The 17802-nt window shown below is 37.5% G+C and overlaps 1 protein-coding gene across 1 annotated transcript in view; it reads right to left on the bottom strand.

Moving 5' to 3' along the window:
* TTC6 (tetratricopeptide repeat domain 6) overlaps positions 1 to 17802 on the bottom strand; it is a 213564-nt gene that overhangs the window by 111637 nt on the left and 84125 nt on the right. The window contains exon 5 of the mRNA XM_057543850.1: positions 16291 to 16485. Coding sequence (XP_057399833.1) covers positions 16291 to 16485 — 195 coding nt within the window. The remainder of the gene's footprint in view (positions 1 to 16290; positions 16486 to 17802) is intronic.

The following is a 17802-nucleotide window of genomic DNA, read 5'->3' as shown; positions in this document are numbered from 1 at the left end:
CAGGAAAAAGCTCACAGTCACTTTTACGCAACTCAGAAAAGATGTGTTCATGGATATTTTAAGAGTGTTCAGGGACCTCCCTGGTGGTCCAGTGGTTAAGAATCCGTCTTGCAATGCAGGGGATGCTGGTTTGATCCCTGGTCAGGAAACTAAGATCCCACATGCCGTGGGGCAACTAAGCCCCCACGCACCACAACTAGAGAGCCCGCAGCCCGCAACCAATAAGGCCGCACGCTCTGCAGCCCTCATGCCACAACTAGAGAGAAGCCCGCACACAACAACAAAGAGCCGGCGCACTGCAACGAAAGATCCCGCATGCTGCAGCTAAGACCCAATGCAGCCAATAAATAAATAAATATAAAATTATTTTTAAAGTGTTCATGTAAAAAGCTTTGCCAAAGTAATACTTACATGCAATATTCTATCCCAGACATCATTTCTTTAAGGGACTAGTAGCAAGCCATTACATTGATTGCACAATCCACTTATTGGGTCACAATTGACAATTTAGAAAACAGTAACTTAAAAGAATGTTGTTTGAAAAGCAAACTCCTAGGTCTAGAAAAGACTTTAGGAGTTCATCTTCTTGAAGATGCTAATCTACAAATAATTTTTTTTAGTGAAGTCTTTAAAATCTACAGTAGAAGTAATGAATACTTTCAATACTTTAAAAAATTCAGGGAATATAGTCTTAATAAATAATAAATCGAAAGAAGGATAAGAGTGCATTTATACAGAATTTTTTTTTTTACAAAATATGATTAGAGAGGGGGTAATTTTATTTTTAATCATTGTAACTTCATTGCTACATGCAAACAGTGACATCTGGTGGAATGACATTGCTTTGCTTAAAAAAAAAATATTCCAACTTTCAGATATTGGCAGTTATGAAATCACACAAATTGCCAAATAATCTTTTTTTTTGGTGTTTCCATATAAAACAAAAATACACTAATCTAATATCTTATGAAATATTGATAGTACATACTAATATAAATTTGTCATTCCAATTTGTATTTTTTAAAGTATGCTTAAGGCTTACTTAGGTATAGGGGCTATTTGTTGAAAATGAATATAAATAACCTAGGGCTTCCCTGGTGGTGCAGTGGTTGAGAATCTGTCTGCCAATGCAGGGGACACGGGTTTGAGCCCTGGTCTGGGAAGATCCCACATGCCGCGGAGCAACTAAGCCCGTGCGCCACAATTACTGAGCCTGTGCGTCTGGAGCCTGTGCTCCGCAACAAGAGAGGCCACGATAGTGAGAGGCCCGCGCACCGCGATGAAGAGTGGCCCCCACTTGCCGGAACTAGAGAAAGCCCTCGCACAGAAACGAAGACCCAACACAGCCATAAATTTAAAAATAATTAATTAATTAATTAATTTTAAAAAATAATAATAATAACCTAATTGAGGTTACCGTTGATTCTAGTCCTAACTCTGTCAAAACTGATGTGGGGTGCAAAGTTTTGCCTCTGTTTCTTCATAATATGAGATGGTTAGGCTAGGGGAAGGCTAAGATCTCTTACAGCTCTGCTATATGTGCTTCTGTCACACGTATCACCAGCTAGACCTCAAACAGGGATTAAGTCCTATACTCTTTGGTATCATTGTCGGGATCATGCAGCAAGGAACAAGGCCAAGTAAGGGGTGGGGGTGTGCTGGGGCCAGGATTAGACCTGACCATTAAGGAATGGCAGACAATGCAGGAAATAGGGACAGTGGGGGAAAGTCAGTCCCAGATATCCACAGTGGAAGGAAATGTGAAGCAGAAGACAGAACACACTATTCCAAAGGCAGAGCTATAGACCACGGGTGGTGGTGCACTGGAAACAGCATCAGAAAGGGCTAACATGGGATGATGGCACATTCTAGTGGGGAGCAACCAGTGACAGGGAATACAAATAAAGGCAGTAGTCAGTGAGAGCTTTTACTAATTAAGTAATTGATATCAGGACAGTCTCCCTCAGTTTGCAAGACCCCAGCCCTGGCCCAGGACTCAGAAACAGGATTTCAGTTCCTAAGAGGGAACAAACAATACAAGATAAAACCCTCACCCTAATAAGCAGAAACCTTGCTTCCAAAATTGGGTCACAATAGACCAAATACAAAACATCAACGGTGAGTAAAATATGATTCTTCCTAGTTTATATCAGCATTGGTTCTGAAAACAAGATGAGAATGAGTATTTGGAATGAAACATAAAGAGAAAAAAATAAGAGGCACTTTCACAAGTTCACAAAACAGTGGGATATAATGGAAATCACATTTAGAAACAGAGAGACCTGGGTCTGAATTCCAGCTTTTACCAGCTATATAAATATGAACTAGTCAACCTCTGAACCACATTTTCTTCATTTGGGAAATAGAATGATTTTATCTATTAGATAGAGTTGTTGTTAACACTAGATTATGCAATAAATGCACAACAATACATTTTCTTTAGATAATTTTCTGCTTTCCTATTCAAATATTGCTATTTGGGAGGGGGGCCAGATAAAACCTTTCTAATGGAAGCTCATTTTATATAGTTGATTTGTAAACTATAAGTAGTAAAGATAATAAGTCAAAATAATTACCCATATGTCTGTCCTTCAGTTTTAAAATAAAAATCCTCAAAGGATTATAACCTGTCAAAACAACATTTTTAATGTCATTTTTGTAAAATGTATGTATATGTAATATATGTACATGCACAGGAAAAAAACCTAGAATAATATTTACCATAGTAATATAAACCTGCATCTCCTGGTTCTCCTACTTAAGATCTAAAAGTAGTACTCTAATGCTTCCAAAATGAACAATCAAGAATTTCCAGGTAGGCAAGCCCCACCCCTCATGGAAGGTTCACTTCTCTCCCTGCTCAGAGGCACACTGGAACAATGCCTTGCCCCAGGGGCCAACTAAGAGGCCAAAGGCTTACCTGCAGCGAAGTGGCCTTCTGGAGGTGAACCTGGGGCCCCAATCTGACATCTGCCAAGGGCATTTTCCTGGCTTGTTCAGCACTTCAGACAGGTCACTGCAAAAAGAATCCCTGAGAATTGCTGGACAACCTACTTGATCAAATAGTACTTCCAATACTTGCAGTTGCTCATGAGCCATGTGGCTGACAGGGTCTTGCTGCTCCAGCCGGGTGTCAAGCCTGAGTAACTGAGGTGGGAGAGCCGACATTCAGGACATTGCTCCACCAGAGACCTCCCGGCTCCACGTAATGTCAAACAGTAAAAGCTCTCCCAGAGATCTCCATCTCAACACTAAGACCCAGCTCCACTCAACGATCATCAAGCTACAGTGCTGGACACCCCATGCCAAACAACTAGCAAGACAGGAACACAACCCCACCCATTAGCAGAGAGGCTGCCTAAAATCATAAGTTCAAAGACACCCCAAAACACACCACTGGATGCAGTCCTGCCCAACAGAAAGACTAGATCCAGCCTCATCCACCAGAACATAGGCACCAGGCCCCTCCACCAGGAGGCCTACTGAACCAACCTTGCCAACTGGGGGCAAACACCAAAAACAACGGGAATTACAAACCTGAAGCCTGCGAAAAGGAGACCCCAAACACAGTAATTTAAGCAAAATAAGAAGACAGAGAAATACAAAGCAGATGAAGGAGCAAGGTAAAAACCCACCAGACCAAACAAATGAAGAGGAAATAGGCAGTCTACCTGAAAAAGAATTCAGAGTAATGATAGTAAAGATGATCCAAAATCTTGGAAATAGAATGGAGAAGATACAAGAAATGTTTAACAAGGACCTAGAAGAACTAAAGAGCCAACAAACAATGATGAACAATACAATAAATGAAATTAAAAGTTCTCTAGAAGGAATCAACAGCAGAATAACTGAGGCAGAAGAACAGATAAGTGACCTGGAAGATAAAATAGTGGAAATAACTACCGCAGAGCAGAATAAAGAAAAAAGAATGAAAAGAATTGAGGACAGTCTCAGAGACCTCTGGGACAACATTAAACTCACCAACATGCGAATTATAGGGGTCCCAGAAGAAAAAGAGAAAAAGAAAGGGACTGAGAAAATATTTGAAGAGATTATAGTTGAAAATTTCCTTAATATGGGAAAGGAAATAGTCAATCAAGTCCAGGAAGCACAGAGTCCAATACAGGATAAATCTAAGGGGAAACACACCAGAACACATATTAATCAAACTATCAAAAATTAAATACAAAGAAAAAATATTAAAAGCAGCAAGGGAAAAGCAACAAATAACATACAAGAGAATCCACATAAGGTTAACAGCTGATCTTTCAGCAGAAACTCTGCAAGCCAGAAGGGAGTGGCAGGACATATTTAAAGTGATGAAAAGGAAAAAACTACAACCAAGATTACTCTACCCAGCAAGGATCTCATTTAGATTCGACAGAGAAATTAAAATTTTTACAAACAAGCAAAAGCTAAGAGAATTCAGCACCACCAAACCACCTTTACAACAAATGCTAAAGGAACTTCTCTAGGCAGGAAACACAAGAGAAGGATAAGACCTACAAAAACAAACCCAAAACAAGAAAATGGTAATAAGAACATACATATCGATAACTACCTTAAATGTAAATGGATTAAATGCTCCAACCAAAAGACACAGACTGGCTGAATGGATACAAAAACAAAACCCGTATATATGCTGTCTACAAGAGACCCACTTCAGACCTAGGGACACATACAGACTGAAAGTGAGGGGATGGAAAAAGATATTCCATGCAAATGGAAATCAAAAGGAAGCTGGAGTAGCAATTCTCATATCAGCCGAAATAGACTTTGAAATAAAGACTATTACAAGAGACAAAGAAGGACACTACATAATGATCAAGGGATCAATCCAAGAAGAAGATATAATGATTGTAAGTATTTATGCACCCAACATAACAGCACCTCAATACATAAGGTAAATGCTAACAGCCATAAAAGGGGAAATCAACAGTAACACAATCATAGTAGGGGACTTTAACACCTCACTTTCACCAATGGACAGATCAACCAAAATGAAAATGAATACGGAAACACAAGCTTTAAATGACACATTAAACAAGATGGACTTAATTGATATTTATAGGAAATTCCATCCAAAAAGAACAGAATACACTTTCTTCTCAAGTTCTCATGGAACATTCTCCAGGATAGATCATATCTTGGGTCACAAAATCAAGCCTTGGAAAAGTTAAGAAAACTAAAAACGTATCAAGTATCTTTTCTGACCACAACGTTATGAGACTAGATATCAATTACAGGAAAAAAAACTGTAAAAAATACAAACACATGGAGGCTAAACAATACACTACTAAACAACCAAGAGATCACTGAAGAAATCAAAGAGGAAGTCAAAAAATACCTAGGAACAAATAACAATGAAAACACGACGACCCAAAACATATGGGATGCAGCAAAAGCAGTTCTAAGAGGGAAGTTTACAGCAATACAATCTTACCTCAAGAAACAAGAAACATCTCAAATAAACAACATAACCTTATACCTAAAGCAATTAGAGAAAGAAGAAGAGCAAAAAAATCCCAAAGTTAGATGAAGGAAAGAAATCATAAAGATCAGATCAGAAATAAATGAAAAAGAAATGAAGGAAATGATAGCAAAGATCAATAAAACTAAAAGCTGGTTCTTTGCGAATTGATAAACCATTATCCAGACTCATTACGAAAAGAAGTGAGAAGACTCAAATCAATAGAATTAGAAATGAAAAAGAAGAAGTAACAACTGACACTGCAGAAATACAAAGGATCACGAGAGATTACTACAAGCAACTATATGCCAATAAAATGGACAACCTGGAAGAAATGGACAAATTCTTAGAAAAGCACAACATTCTGAGACTGAACCAGCAAGAAATAGAAACTATAAACAGACCAATCACAAGCACTGAAATTGAAACTGTGATTAAAAATCTTCCAACAAACAAAAGCCCAGGAACAGATGGCTTCACAGGCGAATTCTATCAAACATTTAGAGAAGAGCTAACACCTATCCCTCTCAAACTCTTCTAAAATACAGCAGAGGGAGGAACACTCCCAAACTCATTCTACGAGGCCACCATCATCCTGATACCAAAACCAGACAAAGATGTCACAAAGAAAGAAAACTACAGGTCAATATCACTGATCAACATAGATGCAAAAATCCTCAACAAAACACTAGCAAACAGAATCCAACAGCACATTAAAAGGATCATACACCATGATCAAGTGGGGTTTATCCCAGGAATGCAAGGATTATTCAGTACATGCAAATCAATCAATGTGGTAAAGCATATTAACAAATTGAAGGAGAAAAACCATATGATCATCTCAATAGATGCAGAAAAAGCTTTCAACAAAATTCAACACCCATTTATGATAAAAGCGCTCCAGAAAGCAGGCATAGAGGGAACTTACCTCAACAAAATAAAGGCCACATATGGCAAAGTCACAGCCAACATTGTTCTGAATGGTGAAAAACTGAAACCATTTCCACTAAGATCAGGAACAAGACAATGTTGCCCACTCTCACCACTGTTATTCAACATAGTTTGGGAAGTTTTAGCCACAGCAATCAAAGGAATCCAAATCGGAAAAGAAGAAGTAAAGCTGTCACTGTTTGCAGTAGACATGATACTATACATAGAGAATCCTAAAGATGCTACCAGAAAACTACTAGAGCTAATCAATGAATTTGGTAAAGTAGCAGGATACAAAATTAATGCACAGAAATCTCTTGCATTCCTATACACCAATGATGAAAAATCTGAAAGAGAAATTGAGGAAACACTCCCATATACCATTGCAACAAAAAGAACAATGTACCTGGGAATAAACCTACCTAAGGAGACAAAAGACCCGTGTGCAGAAAACTATAAGACACTGATGAAAGAAATTAAAGATGATACCAACAGATGGAGAGATATACCATGTTCTTGGATTGGAAGAATCAACATTGTGAAAATGACTATACCACCCAAAGCAATCTACAGATTCAATGCAATCCCTATCAAACTACCACTGGCATTTTTCACAGAACTAGAACAAAAAATTTCACAATTTCTATGGAAACACAAAAGACCCCACATAGCCAAAGCAAACTTGAAAATGAAAAACTGAGCTGGAGGAATCAGGCTCCCAGACTTCAGACTATACTACAAAGCTACAGTAATCAACACAGTATGGTACTGGCACAAAAACAGAAATATACATCAATGGAACAGGATAGAAAGCCCAGAGATAAACCCACGCACCTATGGTCACCTTATTTTTGATAAAGGACGCAAGAATATACAATGGAGAAAAGACAGCCTCTTCAATAAGCGATGCTAGGAAAACAGTTACATGTAAAAGAATGAAATTAGAACACTCCCTAACACCATACACAAAAGTAAACTCAAAATGGATTAAAGACCTAAAAGTAAGTCCAGACATTATAAAACTCTTAGAGGAAAACATAGGCAGAACATTCTGTGACATAAATCACAGCAAGATCCTTTTTGTTAGACCTCCTAGAGAAATGGAAATAAAAACAAAAATAAACAAATGGGACCTAATGAAACTTAAAAGCATTTGCACAGCAAAGGAAAACATAAACAAGATGAAAAGACAATCCTCAGAATGGGAGAAAATATTTGCAAATGAAGGAACTGACAAAGGATTATCTCCAAAATATACATGCAGCTCATGCAGCTCAATATCAAAGAAACGAACAACCCAACCCAAAAATGGGCAGAAGACCTAAACAGACATTTCTCCAAAGAAGATATACAGATTGCCAACAAACACATGAAAGGATGCTCAACATCACTAATCATTAGAGAAATGCAAATCAAAACTACAATGAGGTATCACCTCACACCAGTCAGAATGGCCATCATCAAAAAATCTATGAACAGGGCTTCCCTGGTGGCGCAGTGGTTGAGAATCTGCCTGCCAATGCAGGGGACACGGGTTCGAGCCCTGGTCTGGGAAGATCCCACATGCTGCGGAGAAACTAGGCCCATGAGCCACAATTACTGAGCCTGCGCGTCTGGAGCCTGTGCTCCACAACAAGAGAGGCCGCGATAGTGAGAGGCCCGCGCAACGCGATGAAGAATGGCCCCCACTTGCCACAACTAGAGAAAGCCCTCGCACAGAAACGAAGACCCAACACAGCCATAAATAAATAAATTAAAAAAAAAATAGGTTACAGTATAAAAAAAAAAAAAAATCTATGAACAATAAATGCTGGAGAGGGTGTGGAGAAAATGGAACCCTCCTGCTCTGTTGGTGGGAATGTAAATTGATACAGCCACTATGGAGAACAGTATGGAGATTCCTTAAAAAACTAAAAATAGAACTACCATACGACCCAGCAATCCCACTACTGGGCATATACCCTGAGAAAACCATAATTCAAAAAGAGTCATGTACCACAATGTTCATGGCAGCTCTATTTCCAATAGCCAGGATATGGAAGCAACCTAAGTGTCCATCGACAGATAAATGGATAAAGAAGATGTGGCACACAGATATTACTCAGCCATAAAAAGAAATGAAATGGAGTTATTTGTAGTGAGGTGGATGGAGTTAGAGTCTGTCATACAGAGTGAAGTAAGTCTGAAAGAGAGAAATAAATAATGTACGCCAACACATATATATGGAATCTAAAAAAAAAAAAAAAAGGTTCTGAAGAACCTAGGGGCAGGACAGGAATAAAGACGTAGATATAGAGAATGGACTTGAGGACACAGGGAGGGGGAAGGGTAATCTGGGACGCAGTGAGAGAGTGGCATGGACATATATACACTACCAAATGTAAAATAGATAGCTAGTGGGAAGCAGCCACATAGCACAGGGAGATCAGCTAGGTGCTTTGTGTCCACCTAGAGGAGTGGGATAGGGAGCGTGAGAGGGAGACGCAAGGGGGAGGAGATATGGGGATATATGTATATGTATAGCTGATTCACTTTGTTATACAGCAGAAACTAACACACCACTGTAAAGCAATTATACTCCAATACAGATGTTAAAAAATAAATTACTTAATTTAAAAAAAAAAGAATTGCCAGGTAAAGCTATCTGATATTAACTTTGGGCAGCCAGAAATGGCCTATCTTCATTCAAAGACGAGTACACTGGAAAATCCAATATGAGTTCTATGAAGAGAGTCTGCAAAGCATAAGAAAGAAATATAGTATTCAAAAAATTATATGGGGGCTTCCCTGGTGGCGCAGTGGTTGAGAATCTGCCTGCCAATGCAGGGGACACGGGTTCGAGCCCTGGTCTGGGAAGATTCCACATGCCGCGGAGCAACTAGGCCCGTGAGCCACAGCTGCTGAGCCTGCGCGTCTGGAGCCTGTGCTCCGCAACAAGAGAGGCCGCAATAGTGAGAGGCCCGCGCACCGCGATGAAGAGTGGCCCCCGCTCGCCGCAACTAGAGAAAGCCCTCACACAGAAACGAAGACCCAACACAGCTAAAAATAAATAAATAAATAATTAATTAAAAAAAATTATATGAAGAACATTCTTTTAGAAGAGTTTTATTATAGAAATCAAAAATATTTTGAAAGGGTCTACTCTGGGCTATCAAAATAAATTTTTTTAATGCCTCATGAAACAGGTAAAAGTTCAGATAAAACAAAAGACTTAGATTTTTCTTAAGAGTCTGATAGAATTAAGAACAAATAAGAAAAATGCCATAGTGATAAAAAGTGGTAATTAGAACAAATTTTTTAAATTTACATCTCAGAAAATGAAACCATTGATATAGAACATAGGTTTGAGAGATGAATGTAGGCAAGGAGATGATAAATGTAGGTGACGGATAGTGAAGATGCAACATATGGCTAATTGGTATTCCTGAAGAAATGTACCAAATAAACAGAATGAAAATGCTACTCGAAATAAAACAGAAAAAGCCCTAAGCTGAAGAGCTGTATTTGCATATCAAAAGGGCTTTCCATGTACCAGGAAAAAGTAATTAGAAAACAATCCACTCCCAAACATATGCTAGTGAAATTATTTAGTTTAAAGCAAAATTTAAACCCTATAAGCATCTAGGAGTGGAGAAGAAATAAATTACATGCAAATAAAATAAGATTTAAATTTCAGATTTCTGTCTCACAATATTAGATATAAGACAATGATACAAACAAAAAACACATAGACAAATGTTGACAAATACGTCAGATTATAGGAAAGAGCAAAGAAGCAAAAGAGAAAGAGAGAGACTACAAAATAAGATGACAAGAATGATACCAAATGCATCTGATATGACAATAAATGAATATGTGGTGATCCAACCTACTATAAGTGAATTCATTTCTGCTTGGCTTAAAAAAATGTTCAATACTATGCAATCTACAAGGGACACAACTAAGAAAAATTGAAAGTAAAAGAAAAGGCAAACATATACCATATAAATAAAGCAAAAAATAAGTTGAGTTTCACTTTTCATCCATTTGGTGTACAATCTACAAGGAAAACAGAAGGATCACAGTTAACAGTTTCCTGGATTTTCTTCCATGTAAAAAATTTGTTGTACATAATCACATATCTGTTTATATACTTAGTTCTAACTTGTTTCAGCACACAGAGCTCTACCTTATTCTTTACTGCAATTCCAATACATCCCATCATTGGATGCACTATAAAATGTCTTCCATTGATGGACACAAGTTGTTTTTAGTTTTTAGTTATTATAAGGACAACTACAGTCCTTAATCATTTATCTTAGTTAATAATAGTTATCAGCATATAGATCATATTTAAAGCCATAGTCCTGGATAAGATCACTTTGAGAGTATAGTTAGAGGAGAAAATCCTAGGTCCAAGGATAAGCTTTGGGCACTCCAATGTTTTGAAGTCAAGAGATGAGGAGATACCAGCAAGAGAGACTAAGAAGACATAGCAAAGGAGGCAGGAATAGAACCAAGAGAGAATGCAGTCCTGAGGCCAAGGGATAAAGGTGTTATATGGAAGAGCAAGTGATTAACTGTGTTAAGTGCTACTGAGAAGTCACGATGAGGACTGTGATATCTTAAAGCAAATCTGATCATGTCATTCTTCCTCAAAAAATCCTATCAGTGATGTCTCCATATACTGTGAATAAAAATCTCTCCCCCAAGTCCTCACAGACATGCTCTCACATACACATAGAGAGCATCTATAAATCCTACATAATCTGACTCTTGTGTCCTCTCCAGCATCAACTGCATCACTGCTCTTCCTATTCACTACTGCTTGACATCTTTCCAATTCTCAAATGGGTTCCAACTGTCCACAGCACAGACTCTCAAACTTCAATATGCATACAAATCACCTGTATTTTTAACAAGCTTCCAGGTGATGGTGATGCTGCTGGTCCATGAACTATACTTTTGAGTAGCAAGAAACTAAAAAAATTCTTTCCCCTCTTCCTAGCTATCTTCTATTTATTCCTCAGATTTCAATTTAAGTATCATTTCCTCAATCTCCCCCAGATAATTGGGAACTCTTCTTACATGCTTCCATACACTGCACATCTGCATATTAATTGTCACATTCACAATAATTAATTCACCACCTTTCTTCTCTGCTAATCTCCAAATTCCCTGAGGGCAGGGATTATGTTTCTCTTGTTTGCAGATGCTTACCTAGTGCCTAACTCAATGCCTGCCACACAGTAGGTACACAAAAAATATTTACTGATCAATTTAAATGATTATTCAGATCTGTACTTCGTGACATAGAAGGATAATTACAACATAATAAGTTTTAAAAATCAGGTTACAAAACATTATTTACATAGCATTATCCAAGTTTTGTTCCATATGATTTATTTGCATACAGATAAGTCTGGAATCATATACTTAAGAATAGCATTATCTCTGGATGGCAGGATTTTGAGTAACTGTTTTCCTTTTTTGTATTTTCTTGCATATTTGTATTTTTATTATTATTTTGTAGCAAAATAATAAATGAAATTAAACTTTGAATTCTGACACTTAACTTTTGCTTTTCTAATTTTTGTTGTTGTAGTCACTGCTGTTTTAATGTATAAAACTAACAGTCTGTACACGTTTTTCTAAAATGTGACTAGGAATTTCCCTTGTAATTTGAAGTTGAGTTGAGGGCTAAATCTGGGATCTATAGTCTAAGCACTGCTTACCACCAGAAGCTGGCTATAAGGGTACCTGACTTGAGAAGGTCAGCCAATGTTTGCCAAGACAGCATTTTTGCCACCAGCTCTCTCTTTCTTGATGGTGGATCAACAAAATACACAAGCCATTTTACATAGAAAAAGCAGTGAAATAGAACGTTAAGTCCATAAATAGTCTTGATAACACATTTGAATTTAAGGTATGAAAAGTTGGCATTTCAAATTAGTGAGAAAAAGAGGATTTATTGAATAAACGATATTGTGCAATTGGCTAGTCATTTGGGAAAGAAACATTAATGCTTATTCTTCTTATCAAACTAATTAAAGATGAATCAAAGATTTAATTTTTTAAAAGAAAGCCATAAAATTACTAGAAGAAAATATGACGGAATATATTTATTTATTTAAATTTATTTGTTTGTTTTTATTTTTGGCTGTGTTGGGTCTTCGTTGCTGTGTGCTGGCTTTCTCTAGTTGCGGTGAGTGGGGGCTACTCTTCATTACGGTGCGCAGGCTTCTCATTGTCGTGTCTTCTCTTGTTGAGAAGCATGGGCTCTGGGCGCACAGGCTTTAGTAGCTGTAGCACGTGGGCTCAGTAGTTGTGGCTTGTGGGCTCTAGAGCACAGGCTCAGTAGTTGTGGCGCACGGGCTTAGTTGCTCCGCAGCATGTGGGATCTTCCCGGACCAGGGATCAAACCCGTGTACCTCGCATTGGCAGGCAGAGTCTTAACCACTGTGCCACCAGGGAAGCCCCAACAGAATATATTTAAATTGAAGTGTAGAAAAGCCCTTTCTAAGAATGACACCAAGACTAGAACACATAAAGGGAACTATTGCCAGTTTTCATTACTTCTGTATTAGCATACAACTTCTGGATAGCATAAAACAACATAAACAAAACTGAAAAGCAAGCAAAACAATTTTTTAAAGTCTACATTATATATGATAAAAATCTTTAATATAAAAAGATCACTTATAAATCTATAAGAAAAAGATGAATGATAACAGAATATGAATTGGTAATTCTCAAAAGGAGAAAAACAAATAACTAAGAGACATCCAAAAATATGCTCAATCTTATTAGAAATGAATAAAGCAATAAATAAAGAGATATTTTTCTTCATCAGATTAGGAAAAGATCCAGAAGATTGACATTTAGTGGTTTGGCCAGGTTGAAAGGAAATGAACAATATCATAAATTGTTGGTAAGCATATAAACTGGTACGATTTTTCTGGAGAGAAGTTCAGCAATATGCATCAAAATTTTTAAACCAAAAATTTTAATAAATAATTCCACACCTAGGAATTTTCTTATACTGCAGCATGGTTAAGTTAGCAAATATTATGAAGTAATTTAAATGTTCACACATAACCTTGAGTGGAAAATATAAGTCTATAGAATGCCATCTATGGTTTAAACACATGTTTACACAGAGATGTTCAGAAGGCTACTCACCAAACTGTTAACACTAATCTAAGTGTTTAAACACTTTTAATAATTTCCCTTATTTTAAAACCCAAAATCTAAAATTCCATGCTAAGAGTTCTAATTCTTAGATGTCTATAAACTTCTCTTTATAATACAGAAACTTTAAAAGCAAAAATATGATCAATATGGAATATTTTTATAGTTCTAATCAAAACTGCTATTTAGCAAAATAAACATGTTTGAACAGTACATTGCTATGTTAAATAAACTTATGCACCCACACTATCCCATTAAAATATCCTTGGTGTTTCCCACAAATAAGTTACTATGTGCAAAATTAGGAAAGCATTAAAACTATATAACCACAAGTATTATGCTTTGTGGAACTGTTCATTGCACAGAAAAACCAAAAAGCCACCAAGTGAAAGGGTATTCATTTTGTATTCACAATTACCTTTCTTGAGACAACTTATTAGTGCAGAAAAAATTATACATTTCTCTGAACTTGTAGGCTCAGCAGACAGATATATTTTGAAAAGGTTAAGCTATGTTTAGCAAGGTAATCCTCAAGAGATGGATGCCAGAGAATTAAATATTCAGTACTTAAATTAACTTCTTATTTGGTACTTAGGAACAAATTGCCAAGAATTATCATCATCAAATAGAACATTTATTGACTCTCTTGGAAAAAGAAAGTGAGACCTACTTGAAAAAAAAAATTTAGAATTGGAAAGAAATCAGTATTTTTAACACTTTGCATGAATAATAGAAGCTGTAAGCCAAGGATGCTTGACTTGCAGAGTGCTAATAGAAATGACTCAATATAGTAGTTTCATAACTACTGGATTATGTTTACGTCTTTATGTCCACTCTCAGCTTTAGGCTTTTCAAAGACATTCCAAAGAAGTCATATGGAACTTCTGTAATCTACCAGATTATAGAAGCAATTCTATAATTGCTGGAGCAATTCTGAAATTTCTAAAATTCTTCACATATAATTTTATTCATAAAATTATGAATAACACATAAATCACTTAAAAAATCTTTTTGCTAAACAGAAAATAAACATGAGAATGAACTTCTTTTGGGGATTCATACTGAATGGCATTGTGATTACTAAACACAGGGAAACCATGACTTTAAGCCTTAAAAGAACGCAGTAAAGTGTTACAATTTTTACTAAAAGTAAAGTTTGAGGAAATGGGATCAGAATATAGCATGAAAAGTGTGGGTTAGTTACTTACAATTTTTTGATAGTGTTAATTAAAAGTGATCTTTTAAAATATTATTCTTATATATCTAGAATAGTTCAAATATAACACTAAACATACATCTACTTAACTTAATATTTAATATTTGAGTATTTTAAAAACCTGTTATAGATGATTTTTCAGGATTCCTACCAGCTCTTCTGAAAGGCAAGACACTTTAGAGTATGCATTCTCTATGTGCAGGTGATATCACCCCCAAGGGAGTGAAAATTAGTGACTGGGGAGGGCAGGGGGTGAAAAAGCTTACTCTTTTTATGTATAAGTAAGGCACAGATTTACATACAGTACCATAAACAGATATACAGTGTATCTAGAGCACTACAATATAATGGAGAGGGGAAGTTGGGTGGGGGAGTCTAAAAAGCCTTCTTACTGGGGTGATAATGAAAAAAAAAGTTTGAGAAAAATTAAGTTAAACAAATCTGGATTCTTTTTTTTTTTTTTTTTTTTTGGCTGTGTCAGGTCTTAGTTGCAGCATGCGGGATCTTTCGTTGTCGCTCGCGGGCTTCTCCTCGTGGCATGCAGGTTTTCTCTCTCTAGTCGTGGCGCACAGGCTCCAAGATGCGTGGGCTCTGTAGTTTGAGACACACGGGCTCTCCAGTTGAGGTGCGCGAGCTCAGTAGTTGTGGCATGCGGGCTTAGTTGCCCCGCGGCATGTGGGATCTTAGTTCCCTGACCAGGGATCGAACCCGCGTCCCCTGCATTGGAAGGCGGATTCTCTACCACTAGACCACCAGGGAAGTCCCACAAATCTGGATTCTAATCACTATCTAGAGATAAAACTTGGGCAGGTTACCTGATATTATAAAGCCTAAGTTTCTCCATGAATAAAATGGAAATTATGACTTCTCCCTTATGATTGAAGATTTAAACAGGAAAGATGCAAAGCACACAGCACAGTGCAAGGAATACAGTTCCTGTTAAATAAATGTTAGCCCCCTTCCCTTTTCTCCTCTCATTTGAGGATGCTATAAATTATATACTCTCCATAAAAGAATACTCACATTCCGAAGGAAAGTGAGACACAAGGAGAAATGGAAAAAGGTCCAGAGGAAATGACATTTGTACATGATCCCTGGACCCAAGCATGCCCAATGGTGGTGAAATCTAAAAACTGGCTTCAACTCCCAAATCTGTGATGTTCTTAGTTGTATAAGCCTGGCAAAGTTGCTTGGTTCTTTTAAGCTTCAATTTCCACATCTGTACTCCACAGAGTTGTTACAAAGAACAAATGAGATCATGTATGGGACACTCTCTGGGAACCATAAACCACTAAACCAAAGTTACCTTATGATAGGGCATGGTTCATGTCAATAATGGCAGGAAATGAAGACACTGACCTAGACTGTGTATGTACCAGGAAGGAATGGAAAGGATCAAAACCGCTCCTTTCAGGAGCAAGTCTTCAAAATCTAAGCCTCAAAGGTAGAAATTCTTTGGCCGTTTAAATCTAGTTTAAAACAAAATTACCAGTGGAGCTCTTACCTATCTCTTTGCTCTTCATCTGTATAGCGATCATCTAAGAAAGAGGTTCCACATACTCCAAATACAGTATTGTGGCCTTTCTTGTCGGCTGTATGATACACTCGAGAAGCCAGGCGCAAGTCAATGGGCAGCTCTTGGGCTGGGATAGTGGCGCACAGATCGTGAAGGGTCCGAGTGGAGTAGTCTCGTGGAATTCTGCCACAGAGATAAGAAAGCGGGCCTCTTTTTATCATTTTGTGCTCTTTAGATGCAAAATACATTCACATTGACAGTTTAGTTCAGGCTCTAAAAAAGGAGGTCTAAATGTAGGAGAGATCACATTTAAAACTAGTATAGTAGTTTCTAAAAAATTTAATATTACAATCTCAGGCTATTGACCAGGTCTTCAGCCACATATACAATTGCCTGCTGAAGATCTCAACCTATATATCCTACAGATATCTCAGAATCAACAGGTCTAAAAGCAAACTCATTATCATCCCACCCCACCCAAATCTCTTCACTCCTGAACTCTGTAACTCAGTTAGTGACACCAAAACCAGCAATCATACATTACTTCTTTGCTACTCTGTACAAATGCTCGTGTCCCTGAAGAAGCACAACAATACAGTACACTATCCATTAACTAGCATCAGTGGAAACCTGGGTCTCTCTAAGTTAACGTAGCACCTTCCTTCCCACCATGCTAGAACTTGCCTCTTTCCTGCCTTTCCAAAATAGAGAAGAGGTCATGACGATCTGCTTTCTTAATCCCCACTGTCACACTTGTCATCCCATCCAATCAACAAATACTTTTTGAGCATCTATTATGTACCAGACTTTGTGCTAGGTGATCCACACACATCGTCTCTAACTGCCACAATGAAACTACATGGGAGGTATTATTATCCTCATTTTGGAGCAGGCTTATTTTGCATAGGTCACAAAATTAGTGAGTGGCTACTAGGATCTACACACAATGCTGCTAACTATAGTCAAATTTCTTTCCTATTAACGTCTATTAATGACCCCTGAGGAGAAAGTGGCCCTTAGCCGGTACTACTCCATCCCCACCTCCCTACTAAAGTTATATTCTTACATTAACCAAATGACCTTTTCATCAAATCAAATCAAATGAACTTTAGATCTTTAGATCGTGGTCTCTGTGACCTCCAAGCCACAGCTGGCAATACTGTTGACTCTTCTTGAAATTGCTCTTCCTCCATGAGCTTTTTTCAGTCTGCACTATCCCAGCCTCTCCATCTACCTTTCAAATCCATCATAATTTGACTTAGTCACTGGTTTTTCTTTCACTATCTTCCGAACTGGTATGGGGCTTCCAAGGTTGAGCTACTCTTTCCACATTAGAAAAATCATCTTCAGTGTTTCAGCTCTTTCCTCTGTGCTGAGGGCTCCCAAATCCCATGTCTGGTATCACTATCTCACCTAGATTCCTCACCTTCAAGATACAAAACATTGGGATCATCTTTGTCTCCTCTGTCCTTCACCTGCTTATCCAATGAAAAACTGAGC

Source organism: Balaenoptera acutorostrata, chromosome 3 (assembly GCF_949987535.1).
Source record: "Balaenoptera acutorostrata chromosome 3, mBalAcu1.1, whole genome shotgun sequence".
Lineage (NCBI taxonomy): Eukaryota > Metazoa > Chordata > Mammalia > Artiodactyla > Balaenopteridae > Balaenoptera > Balaenoptera acutorostrata.
This window is presented reverse-complemented; position numbering and strand designations above follow the sequence as displayed.